Genomic DNA, 15,358 nt, shown 5'->3' with positions numbered 1-15,358 from the left:
AACCCTGTCTCTTCCCAAATGCCCTCCAAATAAGCACAGGGAGAAGAACCAACCCCTGCTGACTGGTGAGCATCTCCACATGGATTCAGGAGGAAAGACTCAGAGAGCAGCTGTCCTGGGTCAGGTTAATGGGATTGCATCCTGCTTGAGTGCTGCCAAGGGACAAAAATGGGTTGAAGTCCTAGGATTTATTCTGATGCCATTAATAGGAAGGCCGAGCTCCACTATTTCTGGGTGCAAAGCACAGAATAAATTCTATTTATATCCAAAAGTTCTCCCCAAGGCTGCATGTTTTTGCAATCCAATTAAAATTTTTTTTCTAAGTCTCCCAGTTCCCTTTAGGGCAAAATTTGGAATTTGTCTGAATCCCTCCTTTAAGCAGCTCTTCCTTAATGCATCATTTTCCAAATCCTGGGTGAAAACATCCCAGGAAGGGAGATCACATTATCCCATGGAGAAACACTGAGGTGGGCCATCCTGCTTTGTGAAGGGTTGGCTTTATTTTAGGCTTCCATTGCCTTACATTTCATAAAAACCACAAGAATCTCTCTCCTTCAAAGTATGGAATATATAGTGTTTATTCAAACTTTGAGTGTATATATATATATATATGGATAATATTGATTATAATTATGCACTTGCTGGGTGCATGTGCTGGTTATAATGTTGTTACACAAGAAAGTGTCTACAGGTGGAGTAGATCTGCACCTGTGTGTAAATATATGTGCTTCACAGAAGGATATAGAAGACATAATATGGATCAGCTATAAGTGAGACATCTCCCTCATGCTAAGGGCTGGGTTTTCCTCTTCTGTGCTGTTTGGAATTTTCCCCAGGTCATTTCAACTTTCTTCTTGAAGGCATCTTTAGCCGAAGGTGACTAAAGGAACGGTCTTCATCCTAGAGAAATGTCAAAAAGTCCTGGAGAAAACCCTAAAAAGCATGAAAAGACAAGAACAAGGAGTGTGTGCTGCTCAATGAAGTGGGGAGGGTTTGAGATTTCAAACATCGCGGGCATTGGTGAAGCGGCGTCAAGGAGATGGAGGAGATGAGACCTTCCCAGTGAGAGAGGTTTATGCAGGACAAGGTTCACTTGGGAGGTTTCTCTTTGGCATTTTCCCTTCTATTTTCCATCTGAAATTATAAAGAAAGGAGCACAGCACCTCAGGAAAGCTTCGGAGGCTTCAGCCAAGCTCTCTCAGCACGTTGCTACCCCTGAAAGCCAAGCTGCCCAAGCTGTATTCACCAGGATAACACGGTCACTCAGACCACTCTCACTCCAGCAAAAGCTGCCACAACTCCAGAGAGCTGTCCTTGGCTTCACTCACTGTGTCCTTTCCATGCCAGGTGACAAGGGGACTCCTGACACCATGGGGCTTGGTGGACACCCTGCACATCTCCCATGCCTTGTGCTGAGCCAGGACAGCAATGCTGAGATGCCAGGGAAATCCCATCCCTTCCCAAGGCTCCAGGGGCTGCAGGACAGGCACAGCTCTCCTGTGCACCTTGGCTGTGAGGAGATGCAGATCTGCAGCAAAACCTTCATTTGGTGACAAAATGCCCAGGATGCTGCCTGCCTGACCCACTCACTGTGAGCAGAGGTAATAGGAACCCAAGTGAAGCAAAGAAACCACCCAGCCAGAGCTGGGGCTTTTCAATCTCTTTTTATCTTCCTTCAAGCTGGGGTTGAGTGAGCTTAACCAGGCCACTTTGTCCACCCTGAACGTGGAGCAAATTGCTGAAGCTTCCTTACACAGGACAAGCCCTTCCTAAAGACCAGCAGAGCAGGACAGTGATGCCTGGAAACTTCAAAAAGTCAGGGAATTTATGATCCTGTTACTGGATCTCTAACTATTCCTGTCATGATTGAAATAATAATGACAAAAAGTCCCCTCCAGCTTGACCCAGACTTCTGCAGAAACACCAAGCCCTATGAGGCATGGCTGGCTTCTGGCTCCAGTAGCTGAACTCAGAGCATTGGGTCAAGGAGCTTCAAGCTTTGCTTTAGCCCATCCTTCTGTCTCTAAATTGGAAGGAAAAACAAACTCCAAGGATGACTGATTCTCTGCAGAGTACCGAGGAAAATAAACTTGCAAGGGAACAACCCAGCAGGGTGAAGATTCATTGGCAGTGCTGCTTAAATGCTGTAAAAATATCTGCAAAGGCTGAAAATGGAACAAGAACTGGATCCCCCCCCCACCTAGAAGCCAACTCACTAATTCATTTGATCCCAGATAACATCCCCAAACTCATGGTGCTCTCTGCTGCAAGCTCCTTATTGCTGAGTTGGTCAGAATGATGATTACTGCACCCAGTTCTGGTGTCCCCACCATAAGAAGGACATGGATCTGTTGGATCTGAGTCCTCTGAGTCCAGAGGAGGGCCACAAAGATGATCCAGGGGCTGGAGCACCTCTGCTACAAGGAGAGGCTGAAGGAATTGGGATTGTCCAGCCTGAAGAGAAGATTCTGGGGGAACCTTAGAGCTGCCCTCTTATACATGAAGGGAACCTACAGGAGGCTGGAGAGGGACTTTTCATAAGTGTCCAGCCACAGAACAAGGGGAAATGGATTTAAACTGGAGGAGAAGAGGTTTAGACTGGACATCAGGAAGAAGTTCTTCAGTACAAAGGTGGTGAAACTCTGGAGCAGATTGCCCAGAGAAGCTATTGCTGCCCCCTCCCTGAAGATACTCAAGGCCAGGTTGGATGAGTCCCTGAGCAACCTTGTCTGGATGAGAGGTGTCCCCTCCATGGCAGGGAGGTTGGAAATGATCTCTCAGGTCCCTTCCAACCTCAGCCATTCTATGATTTTATGATGTGATGCTCCTAAGAAATCTGTCTCCACATGTGAGATGATTCAGAGGTCCAGAAATCTATAGGAAAACGTTCCTAAAATGCCATCTGACAGATCACACAGGGCCTGGGGTTTCTACCTGGTGGCTGTGTGTGAGGGGCCTGCATTACAGCACCCACTTTCTTACTGGGGAACTGGTGGCCATGGCTGGGAGGCCAACCTGGGGAAAAAGCCTTGGAGATCACCTTAAATTACCACTGACAAAGAAAGCTGATTCAAGGAAGGGACTTCTGGGTCAGGACCACCCAGCTCTAGTGTGATTTCTCCAGGGTAAAGCAGAAAAATACCAAATTTTTAAAGGTATGGCACCCATCAAGTAAAAGCTGTGAGTACCAGAGCTGCTGGAGGATGCCAAGACACTGTTTGAGCAGAAAATCTGCATTCAGCAAGCAGGGAAAACCATTCAGGAACAGCCCAGAGCAGCTGCACTGCATGAGACCCAACAGACTTCCACTCACCCCCTGCTCCAACATGGGCTGTGAGAGGCAACTCCACAGTTACACCAACCAGCCAACCCCTGTGTCACAACACAAGTGACTTTTACACAACCCAGAGTATGAGGAGGAGAGGGAACACAAACCACCAACACCCCAGGGCAGGTGCCCAAACTGCCCAGAGTGGCTGTCAGGGTGATGGGCACTGCTGCTTGCACACAGGGGGTTTCAGCATCAGAAAGTCCAAGCTCAAAGAGTTCCTTACCTTCTCCCAGGGTGCTCACCACGGTGACCTCAGAAGCTTTGCTGGCCCCCCGGGAGGTGTAAGCCTTGATATAAAAGCTGTAGCTGGTGGAGGGCTCCAAATCAGTCACCAGCTGCTGGAAGGTGCTCTTGCTGACAGCCTCCTGATACTCCATCTCCACAGGATCTGAAGGGCAAGGGAGAGAGAACAGAGCAGTGTGAGGTTTTGCAAGAGGCAAAGAGAACAATCAGATGTTATGTGCTGTAGCTTTGGTCCCTAAGGTGGGTGTGCATCAGCCCACATCATTTTCTGCTTACACTTCTCTGGGCTTTGCCAGAGACCCAAGCTGGCAGCAAGATGCAACTACAGAGCTTTACCCACCCCACCCCACCCTTTTGTTTTGGTTTTTTTTTTTATTTACCGTAGGGTTGCTTCCTCCTCTTTCAGGTCTTTCAGAACCATGGAGGTGGTGGAGAGCATGGGTGGCAGCACTGCCTACCACAGCACACGCCTGGACTGCTGAATTTTGGGAAGGGGAATTTTTGGGAATTATGGGCTGCCCAGGGAGGTGGTGGATTCTCCATCCCGGGAGGTTTTTAAGAAGAGGCTGATGTGGCACTCAGTGCCATGGCCTGGGAACCACAGTGGCAGTGGATCAAGGGTTGGACTTGATGATCTCAGAGGTCCTTTCCAACCCAAATGATTCTGGGATTCTGTGAAGGCCCAGGATGCTCCGGGCACTGTACCTGCAGCTTTCCGGATGTGCAGCACGTAGCCAATGATCTCCTTGGTGTTCTGCAGAGGTTCTTTCCAAGACACCTGGATGGTGGTGGCAGAGACTGTCTCAGCCTTCACACTCTGAGGAGGCCCAGGGAGCCCATCTGCCCACAGGACCGTCAGGCGGGCGCTGGCCTGCGTGGAGCCAGCACTGTTCTCAGCAATGCACTGGTAGATGGCTTCATCTGCCTGGTTGATCCCATAGATGGAGAGGGTGCTGTGTGGGGACACCAAAGGGACCAGATCTCATCAAGGGCTCTGCAGCAGACATCACCCCAGCCACACCATGACCATGACAAGCACCCCGTATGCCTCTGGTGCCACCAAAAGCTTCCGAGAAGCTGTGGGCTGATGGGGAAGGAAAAACCCAAGAGGTGGAGGTATCCTTCCCCAGACTGGGCAGATAATCTCTGTCCCCACTTGCAGAGGTCCAAATACATCCAGGTGGAGATACTGGGTGGGATAAATTAAGCCCTGAATTAAGGAAGATCCCAGGCACATTCCAGAGGCAGAGAGCTCTATAGCAGTGCATCCATACACAGCTTTACCTGGCTCTGTTCCAGCACACACCAGTGAGACCCATCCAGGCACTGGACATGGTTAAGCCAAGTCTAATCAAGTGCAGCCAGAAATCCCACAGCCTCCACTTTCAACTTAGAGCATCACCCATCTGTGCACCACTCTGGATTAATCCCTATTTCTGCATCTGAATTTCCAGTCCTATCCAGTTCACCTGACCTCAGGTTTGCTTCTGGCTTGGCATGAACATCTGGGAGACCACAACACCTCCAGGCTTCAAGCATCATCTTGTTGCTTACACCAAAGCTCACCCAAGCTTTTTGCTTGCTAATTTTCTGTCAGAAACAACCCAAACCCATCCACCACTTGCTTCTAATAAATTATTTTCTATTCCTATTTTCCTATTCCAGGTAGACTTGGGACTTGAATGCACAGGAGTAAATCCCAAGCCCCTTGGCAGATGCAAGGGGCACTTTGTGGCTTCCAGGGAGTCAGAATCAAAGCTGCCTTTTATGTAAATTAAAATTCATACATGGGAAGTGGAAATGATAAATAACCTGCCACTGCCTGCCTATATGTCAGAGCAAATGCTTCTTCTAATTGCAGCAAAATATTGGTCTTCCTATATTAAAATTTATTATTGCTGTTGATTGAACGTTCATATTTCTGCCTTGCAAATGATCAGGGCCATGGTGAGTGAGCAAACGTTTAACAGTCATCTAGTTATGTCCTGGTGCCTTTGTTTCCTTGGAAACATTGTAAATGGAATATCAAATGTGATGGTTTCAGCTGATATGGTGATTTTAGAGAATCAGCCCTAAGCTCCTCTCATAGCCATGGGCTCAGCCTATCTGATTAAATGGAAGGAGAAAGGCAGAGCTGGGAAGGGGGGTGTGGGGAGGAAGGACTCAATGTGGGGCTCAACTGTGTCAACAAGGGCTGGTTCCTGGGAGGACAGATGGCAGGAGGCAGGATTACTCCATCCAAAAGCTGTCCTCACAGCTCAGCACAAAGCAGATGTGTGGAAGGAGCTGCAGCTCTTCCTTTTGCCCTTTCCATCCAGGGATTATTTGCAGGCAGCCACAGTGCATCTGGGCACCCAGGGGGAGGGCAGCACTCAGCTTCCCAGGCACAGAGTAACCCAGGAACAAGGAGTATTTACACTCCACTGCTTCCCAGTGGACTTATTTGCTTTACAGGAAGAGAGGAGAAGATCTTGGAAATCATCAAATCATTAAGGAATGGTTTGGGCTGGGAGGGACATTAAAGATCATCCAGCTCCAACACCTCCACCATGGGCAGGGACCCCTCCCACCAGCCCAAGGTACTCCAAGCCTCATCCAACCTTCACCACTGCCAGGGATGGGGCAGCCACAGCTTCTGGGGGCAACTTGGGGCTCAGCACTCTCCCACCAAGATGCAGAAGGGAAGAGAGGGAAGGCTGCTGTGAAAGCACTGCAAGGATGCAGGGAGCCTGACAGCAACAGAATTATGCAGAGCCCTCTCAGCCCTCTCCCAGGAGGATTAGGGGCTGAGCAAAGCTCCTCCCATGCAACACAAGTGATGTGCTGGACCTCAGCAGTCCTGGAGCAGGACAGCACATGGCCACTAAAACCTGGAGCTGAGGAGAGCCTCAGACATCCCCAGCTGCCAGATGTCCCAGGGTGGGTGATAACACTGTCACACACAGTCAAGTCAGAAGAAATAAACAAATTTCCACAAAGTTGCTGTGGCAGGTAGCCCGAAACTTGCTTTGGCACAGCTGGGTCAGTGTTTGGCCCAGCAGCAGGTCCCCCTTTTCCAGGTTTTGCTGCTTTCTGTTGGGTTTTTTTTTTTTTTTTTTTTTTTGTTTTTTTTTTTTTTTTTTAAAGCAAACTCAAACAAAAGGAGCACACATCGTTGCCACGCGGGGAGGTGCAGAGTGTCTCTGGGTATCAACCATCTGAAATATGCAGTGTGTCCTTTTAGTTCTTCCCATCAACAAAGGGGGAAAAAAAAAATCAAATCTGTCACTTTGGGACATCTGCTGTCAGAAAACTGTCCTGCCCAGTGCCAGGCTGGCAGTGCTGTGAGCCCATCAGAGGAGGTGAGATGCCAGAAGGCTTTCTGGTGGTGACCAGAGCTGCTGGGAGAGCAGAGGACTCCATCACATCTCCAGACAATGCCCTGACAGGCACTGATGGAAGTGGGGAGAGGAACTGCTGCAGATTCACACCCAGCTGAGCTGAACCCAGAGGCCTCTCCAAAAGCCTCCAGTATTCCCAAGCTGTCTCCTGGTTCCTAGGCAATCAGGATGACTGATCTGACTCGGGTCAAGGGTCTGGGGCCACTGACCAGAGATCAGCTTTTCCAAAGGCTCTTCAGAAAAAAGTCTGAGAACTGAAGGAAGCCTCTTCAATCGATTCAGCAGCACAAAGAAGAAGAGGGGGCCCATCTGGAAGGACAGCAGAGTGCATGCACACAGGGCCACAAAGGAGGGAATGTGATGAAATTAATGCAGAGAGCAGGTCCTGCCTGGCACTGAGAACATTTGAAGTGTTGGCAGCTCCAGAAAGCCACCAGAGCCCTAATCCAGATTCCAAGTTCCCCATGCCCTGCTCCACCTCCATTTGTTAGATGAATTAAGCTAATGGATGGACCTGATGATAGGAGGGAGCAGAAAAGCCTTCACCTCTCCAGAGAAGCACTAAACATGTCAGGAAAAGCCACTGGAAAGGGCAGGAGACACTCATGCTGGTAGGATGCTGATGCAGACAAGTGTGAGAGGTACCTGCTGCTAAATGGAAAGTCCCCCAGACCTTTTCCCAGCATGGGGGGACAGGTGTTGGAGAGAAAGAACACCCAGTCTAACCCAGGGGAAGCTGATTTTAGGCTGCCTCAAGACAGGCTCAGTCCTGCCTTGAAGGCTCCTGCACAAGGACCATTCTGCACAGATGTATTTTGTTGCATGCAACAGCTGGAAAAAACATTTAAAAGCTGGAACTGGTGACACACCTCAAGAGCAGCTCGGTGGAGCAGCATGCAGAGGAGAATCCCAGCTTGGTAGCAAAACAATTACAGCTATATGAGGAGGAGAGGCTGATGCTCCTCTCTGTAGGCTGCTGCAGATCCCTTCTGTGGGATACAGCTTGGTGATCCCAGCAGGGGATCCCTGCTTGGAGCAGGGAAGGTGGGATCATACTGATATCCCACCACAGGGCTTTGGGTGCTCATGCGGAGACCCTCCCCGTGAAGGCCACTTCCATGTGTCTTCCCAAAGTCAAACCCATAAATTACTCTTAAATCAGGAGCAGCTGGTTCACATCCCAGTCCTCTCTGTACTTATTTAATGTCATGCTTCTGGGAACTGAAATATGATTTGCTTGACTCTGTCCTTCCCATAGTCACCTCAAGCCCAATCCATAAATAACCTGCAGGCTTGCCTCTCCTCTCCGAAGTTGTCCAAATCCCAACAAATTCAATAGTTTTTGGGGGGGGTGTGCCATGATGGGATGGACAAACCCATCTGCCCCCAGCTAACATGGGGTTTATGGATAAAAAGCCACCTTGGTAACAACAGGCTGTAATTTCCTTGGGTTTGGTACCAAAAGGGTTGTCTGTTCCAAGCTCTTGCACCAGGATTAAGCAATGTGACGACTGCAAGGAAAGCAAAGTTGTCCTGAAGTTTCTTTCTGGAGGAATATTTTTCTCTCATGAACCTTGAGCATTTGCAGCCTTTAAAGAGAGTCATTTCCAGAGCACTAAACCCAGTGCAAACCAGTGAGGAAGAATTAAAAAAGGACACAGAGAAGGTCACAGAGGAGAGCAAACGCCACCTGATCCCAGCTTCTTTCTCCAGTGCAACAAATGAAGTCCCTTAATTACCATCTTGTAAATAAAATCTGCTTGGAAAAATCAATATTTAGAGCTTGCCTTCTCTGGAGATGTTGGCCTTTTGTTCCTTGCTAGTTGGGCAATGTAAAGCCCATAGTGTGATAGACTTCTAGGCTGAAAATTACCCTCCTGAACCTGACTGGGTCAGAGCAGGAAAAGCAATAAACCTTTCAGAGCAGTTATATGGGTGCTATTTCATGCTTCCCTGGAAATTTTGAAGTAATAACCAAGAAAACACGATTGCACACAAGCCCACAATTAACTTGGCCAGTAACCACCCCTTCCTCCACTTGCTTTCCAGCTGGGTTGGAGATACCAGATGGGAATTTTGCTGGAAAGGCTCATTCCACCTCTCAGGTCTTTGGATTATGATTATTCCAAATCACCCCATAGTAATGTGAACAAAAAATGGCACCTCTGATCAACAGAGGAACAGACTCTGTGTGGCTGCTGGATACAAGGACAGCTCCACCTAATCAAAAAGGAGCTTCTCCATCTGAGTCTCACCACAGCAGCTACCAGCTCCAGCCCCAGAGCAGGGACTGCAGGGCAAGGCAGCCCCCTCATCAGCTCCTTCAGTGATTTTTTTATTCACAGCTTTTAATGGAAAAGCCCACAATTCCCCACGCCTGAGCCTTCATGCATTTTTCATTAACAATTACCCCTTCCCCCAGAACTGCTTTTGATTTTTTGCTAATCATCAATTGGCTATTTTGTTCCCACACAGCTGGCATTTTCAAAACACCACCACCACCTCTGGAGAGGGGACAGCTGAAGGCTGATCTTTAATGCTGATGTGCCCAGAAACTGTCAACACATCAGGTGATGAGAATCCACATCAGAGGGGACCACGAGGGAAGAAGTATTTATTTATTGGAAGCAGCCTGTGAGGCTGATTTGATTGTGCTGAAAGGCTGGAGGTTGCTTGGCAAGTGATTGGAGCCACATCCAATCTGCAGTGAATCCAGCCCTGAAGCTGTTGTCCTCAACACTGATGGGTTTTGGAGGTCCCCTGACCTTGAGGCTTTGCTCTCCTTGGGTTTGTGGTTGCTGCTTAGGAGTGACAGTGTGGGGTGACCTGGATGCCAAAGGGCCCTTCACAGCTCTGTGAAGCAATGGTTTGATGGACAGATCTTCCCATCAGCTGTGGGTTTGTGTAAATGGGAGTACTGTGCCTCAAGAGGAGACTGCTCTTGCAAAGCTCACAGGAGCAGAGCAGCATCATTTTAAATTAAATTTAGACTGGATGTTAGGAGAAACTTCTTTATCATGAAGGTAGTGGGAAAATGGAGTAGGTAACCCAGGGAGGTAAAGACCTCATCTCTGGAGATGTTCAAGGTGAGGCTTGATGAGGCTCTCAGCAACCTGATGTAGTTGAGGGTGTCCCTGCTTACTACCTCTAAGAGGTCCTTTCCAATCCCAATTATTCAATGATTCTCTGATCTCAAACACACCCTGGTCTGCAGGTCTGGACCTCACTTCTAGCTGTGTTCATTCACAAGAACCAAGTTGCTCATCGTGATAAGTCTTGCAATCAATTACCACATGATATGATTTGGGATGACTTTTTTTTTTTTTTTCCTAAAAATCCCTTTGGGAACATTCAGACCTTTATTGCCATATTAAGCAGAGTTTTAATCCAAATGAATTTTCTAGGAAACCATGTAATCTAATTAAAAAGCTCACAGTGCAGTTTAGTAGCTTCATTACTAGTAGATTCGAGATTCATCTTTACATGGACAAATATTTTCCAAGTGCAATAGACTGATAAATCCAAGGCATAATCACAAACTGATTCTGCCTGGAACTAAGTGGTTTACAGCACTTAGTCATGCCCATGAGAATGAAACAAAGAACAACTTGAAAAAGCTCAGGAAAAAAAAAAATAAAACAACCCAGTCGTTGATCTGTTTGCTTCAATTCATGGAGCACTCAGGAAAAAAAAAATAAAACAACCCAGTCGTTGATCTGTTTGCTTCAATTCATGGAGCACCCAGCCTTGCTGTACCAGCAAAAGCATTTTGCAGACTGACAGCTTTGGAAACCACCAGGCACAGCCCCTTGCCTGAAGCTTGGGGGTCAGAGCAGACCAAGAGTAGAGCGAGAGAAGCCAAAAGTTCAACGTGGCTGAGTACGATGGCCTTAGGGCTCAGCTTTACAATCATGTTTCTATAGCTTGAGAAGATGCCACGTGTCAGCTGAGCCCCAGGAACTGGCTGAGCTCCCTGTGCCTCTGCCAGATGTGATGTAATCTGATCATTCAGCTGGCAGTGGGAGACTGATGCTAAATTGCATTAAATGATTGCCATAAGAAAACGATTACAGAGATGTTCACCACCCTTTTCAAGGTGCTGCAGCAGCAGAGATGCAACCTCTCTGCACCACTCGTGCCCCTCTGCCTCAAGCACATCAGTCACTGTCCAGTGTGACAGGACTACAGTGAAAAGAAGGCTTGTAGGGCTCACCAGGACATGCTGCAGGCCCACTGCTTTCTGCCAGCCTTCACCAACCAGTCCAAAATGAACCACAGCTGTCTCAAACCCACTGTCTGTGTAAAAGCTGAAGCCTGCATGAGCTAAATTGCTGTTTATCCAAGAACAACACCTGCAGGAACAACTCTTTCTGAACCATCAAGTAGCTCCACACATGGTAACTCCAAATTGACCCTAGGGAATGGCACAACCCCAGCAGCCAGCACACGAGGACTTACCTGTTATTATTTTTCAGCTTAATGTGGTCACTGGTCTCCAGGATCTGCCCATTCCTCAGCCAAGTGATCTGTGGTGGTGGTTCCCCTTGGGCCACACATGTGAAGATGGCAGTTGTCCCCACGGGCCTGGAAATGGACTGGGGATGCTGCACAAATTCTGCAGGGGCTGCAAGGAGGAAGAAGCAGCAGGGTGAGAAGAGTGATGATGATCCTACTTTATTCTGGTACAAAGAGCAACCTTATAGCTTGGCCTTCACTGGGAGCAGATGGCCATGGTTTGGGTGGTGTCTGTAATCAATGCAATGATGCAATTTGGTTGCCCATCCTGGTAGCCATGGCTTCAGAGAAAGCACTTGAAGGTCAGCCCAGTGCTGTGTGGAGAGCCAAGGTGGGTCCTGTAGGCTTCAGGCCAACAGCATCAAGGTCTAAAGCCCCTCACCTCTCCCCAGTCTCCCACCATCCCTTGTCACAAAATATTGGAGAGGCTTTTTTACCTCAGATTTGCAGTTTGGGACCCTTGGGGTCCTGCCAAGGCTGGCAGATCACCTCACCATCCCTCTAATTCACTTCCTAACCAAACGTTCTCACCTTCTGAAATTAAATTTTTAAACAAAAAATTATGCTTCCCCCTTCCAGCAGCTGACAAAAGATTTAAAATCATCTATCAGAACAAAACAACACTTCAGTCACCTGAGAGCAGGGCCTGAGAGACTCTGCCAAGTGGAGGAGCTTAGTCAAGCAGTTACACTTCAAAGGGCAAAATGATAAATAAACCCCACGTTAGGCTGCTGAAGCCTAAAATCAGGTGGAAGCAGCAGCAAGGAAGATGAACAGAGGAGCCCATCCACCTTGGAGAAGCTCCCTCTTTCATTTTTAATAATCAAAGGGAAGTAAGAGTATGGCAGGTGTGAGGGATGTCAGCAGCAGGGGGGTGTCTGCCAGCAGAGTTTATTGTCAGGATACTTCTGTTGGCACTGGGGTCTACTACTTTTTTTTTTAAAAAAAATGAACCTGATCTCAGCAAGATAATGGACACATATCTCCAGAACCTCCTGCTAAACTTCCCCAGGTGCCAATCGATTCCTTATCCTTCTTTTTCCTTCCTACATCCTTCCCCACCCCCTGCCACCTCAAGACTTAAAAATTAAAACTCAGGACGGGTTTACTAAAAGTTGGAAGCCTGGATGAACAGGGGAAAAAGCCCCTCTTGTTCCTTGCAGTGGAACAGACCCTTTGTGGGGTATGGTGAGAGCATTAGAGACTTGATTTAAGACTTCTTTAACCTCCTGTTTCTGGCTGGTGTAGTTTTGTAGATATAATTACTGAGCAAGTGGCTCTGCACCTCCCTGCTTCCACCCAGGCTCCTGAGTTGCACCCACAGTACTTGTAGGTGCAAAACCCTGATGCCAAGGAAGGACAAAGCCACCACACAGCACTTTGCTGCAGCTTCATTAACGACCCCACCACTTAGATCTATACCTCTGCCTCCTCCCACCCCTTCCCCAGCTTCACCAAATCTCAAACCTGTCAGTTGTTCCAGCAGAAATTAAGTTTAAACATGGCAAGAGGCACCCAGCATAACCCTTTTGGAATCACCAGTTCCCCTTGTCCTGCCTTATTAGCCCATGTCAAGAGGGACTGATTGGAGTTGGTGTCACGTGTGGCTCATGGGGTGACAAATGTGCAGCTGCAGCCACTGGCTGGGTGCCAGTGATGCTCTTTGGGTTCCTCAGGTCCCTGCTCCCCTCCAGCAGCCCTCCTCCTCTTCCCTGGCTCATTAAACACAACCAGATCAACCCCCCCACCCCTTGTTTAACTGGCTTAAGCTCTCAGGAGAGCAGGAGGCCACTCCTTCCATGGCTCCCACCTCTGCTGTGCTGAGCTGTCCCTGCTTGGGGGCATCCCTTGGTGTTTCCACATCACCCACTGATGTGCTCCTGGGAGGATGCTCCAGAGGGTTCAGGAACTTCAAGCCAACATCCCAAAGGATGAGATCCAAGTGCCCACTGGCCTCTGTGGCTTTTCCCAAGAAGGAAAACGTGGGCAGGAGAGGGACTGATCCATGAGGCACACTGACCCAACACAGCAGGTACCAAAGCTGGCTTTGCAGCATGAATTCAGGGCTAAACTCAAGGACAAACCAAGTACCACAGGGCTGAGCCTCAACCACAGCAACCACACTACATCTGCTGCCAAATTCAACCCTAGAGCCAAGGCTTGCACTGCCAGCAAGCAAGAACAATGGAAGAAACATCAGGAAACCCAGTGGTGGCTGGATCTGCTGGACCAAGGGGTGCTGCCTGGTCCTGCCAGCAGAAAGCAAGAGGAACAAGGCAGTCATTGTCAGCAAAGCCTTCACAACCACGTCCTTAAGATGGGCCCTCATTTAGGAGATGGGATCTCATTTTTCTGCATAGCTTTCGGGAGGAAATGAAGCGTGGAGTGGAGAACACTGGTGACCATCTGGCCATTCACAGCCCATCAGTTTGTTATGACACCAGACACATAATAAAGCACAAAAGATTGCACAGGAGGTAGAGAGAAAACGCTTTGATATATTTTCTTCTTTTTTTTTCCCCTCCTTGCCTCCTCTTCCCTTGCACCACACACACACACACACACACACACTCACAACCCTCTGCTTCAACCAGCGACGCCTTTGGCCCTTCCACAACTCCCCCCGTGAGGACTTGGATTTGCAGCCCAGCACAAAGCAATATTCAAATGGCCAGGCTGGGATCTGAAGAGAAAATGGAAACTTTCTTGTGTGAGAACCTTACAAAAGAGATCAAAGGAGCCTAAACGGCCAGGGGAGGGAGGGAGTGGGGGGATTGATGCCTTTGCTTCTGAAAGGAGAAGGAATTCCCTGGAAGACAGGAAGACAGCACCAGATGATCTGAAGGAGAGCCTGGGATGAGAAAGGACATTACTGCTGAAGCATGAGGAGAGCCCTGAGCCAGGACACCTCTGCCTGTGTGGCTGCAGTGATGGGGACAAGGACCACTGATGGGGAAGAGGACTACCACTGGCAGCAGAAGGGTGGATGTGGTCCAAGTCCCAGCCTCCCACTAACAGGAAGCATCACCCTTTCTCCCCCAGCTTCCCACCTATAAAAAGTGCTTCCTTCAAAGGACAGGGGGGAGAGTTAATTTGTGCCTCCAGGCACTTCAAGGGCCCCTGCATAAAAGCAGCAAGTACCTGGCCTGGTGTGCTTTGAGGACGCTGTATTGTCCCAGCTCTGTGCTAACTTCCTCTCCAACCAGGCTTCTGAGAGCCCGTTCTTTGCTTTTATTCTCTTTAGGGATGTAATTTGCATCTCTGACATCTCCACAAAGATAAAACCCACAGTCTCCCACGTCAGTCATTGCGGGTGTTTTCCCCCCAGACAAACCTGAACAGTGATCATTTGTACCTCTCAGCTGGAAAATTCAAGCAAAATGAGATTGGGAGGAAGGAAAAGCTGCTTCCAGAGGGCAAACCTGGGATGAATCCAGCAGCCTGGCCAGGCTCTGCCATTAAATCCCCTGAGGAACAACAGCCCCCCTCAAAGAACATGAATATTTTATGGCTGGGCAATACAGGTTGGGGTCCTGGACACTGCAGCTCATGTCTACACACCAAAGGACACACTGGCCATGCTTCTCCATTCCCCTGTCCACTTCTCTGCTAATACCAAAGGCAGGAGCATCCCCCTTCCACAGCCCTGTGATTACCATTTTAGGGACCAGTTCTCATCTTGGTTGCCCCCCAGGCAAATCTATCCCAAATAAACTCCAGCACTAGACCAGCTGCTCAGGAGCTGATGTTCAAACTTCCAAAGAGACTGAAAACTGCCAATCTGTAGTGATGAGAAGTTGTGCTACCTTTCCTCCCTCTCACCCAGCTGTCAACAGGAGCAGTCAACAGTATTTAATAGCTGCATTTTTACAGCTTCATAGATTTTCCA

The 15,358-nt window shown here is 48.6% G+C and overlaps 1 protein-coding gene across 1 annotated transcript in view; it reads right to left on the bottom strand.

Moving 5' to 3' along the window:
• Window positions 1-15,358, bottom strand: part of IGDCC3 (immunoglobulin superfamily DCC subclass member 3) — an 89,831-nt gene that overhangs the window by 5,698 nt on the left and 68,775 nt on the right. The window contains exons 7-9 of the mRNA XM_071754162.1: window positions 11,413-11,578; window positions 4,280-4,527; window positions 3,555-3,719 (exon numbers count right to left, since the gene is read on the bottom strand). Coding sequence (XP_071610263.1) covers window positions 3,555-3,719; window positions 4,280-4,527; window positions 11,413-11,578 — 579 coding nt within the window. The remainder of the gene's footprint in view (window positions 1-3,554; window positions 3,720-4,279; window positions 4,528-11,412; window positions 11,579-15,358) is intronic.

The sequence above is a fragment of the Heliangelus exortis genome, chromosome 11 (genome assembly GCF_036169615.1).
Source record: "Heliangelus exortis chromosome 11, bHelExo1.hap1, whole genome shotgun sequence".
Taxonomy (NCBI): Eukaryota; Metazoa; Chordata; class Aves; order Apodiformes; family Trochilidae; genus Heliangelus; species Heliangelus exortis.
The sequence above is the reverse complement of the archived record's forward strand: the minus strand, read 5'-3'. Positions and strand labels throughout refer to the sequence as shown.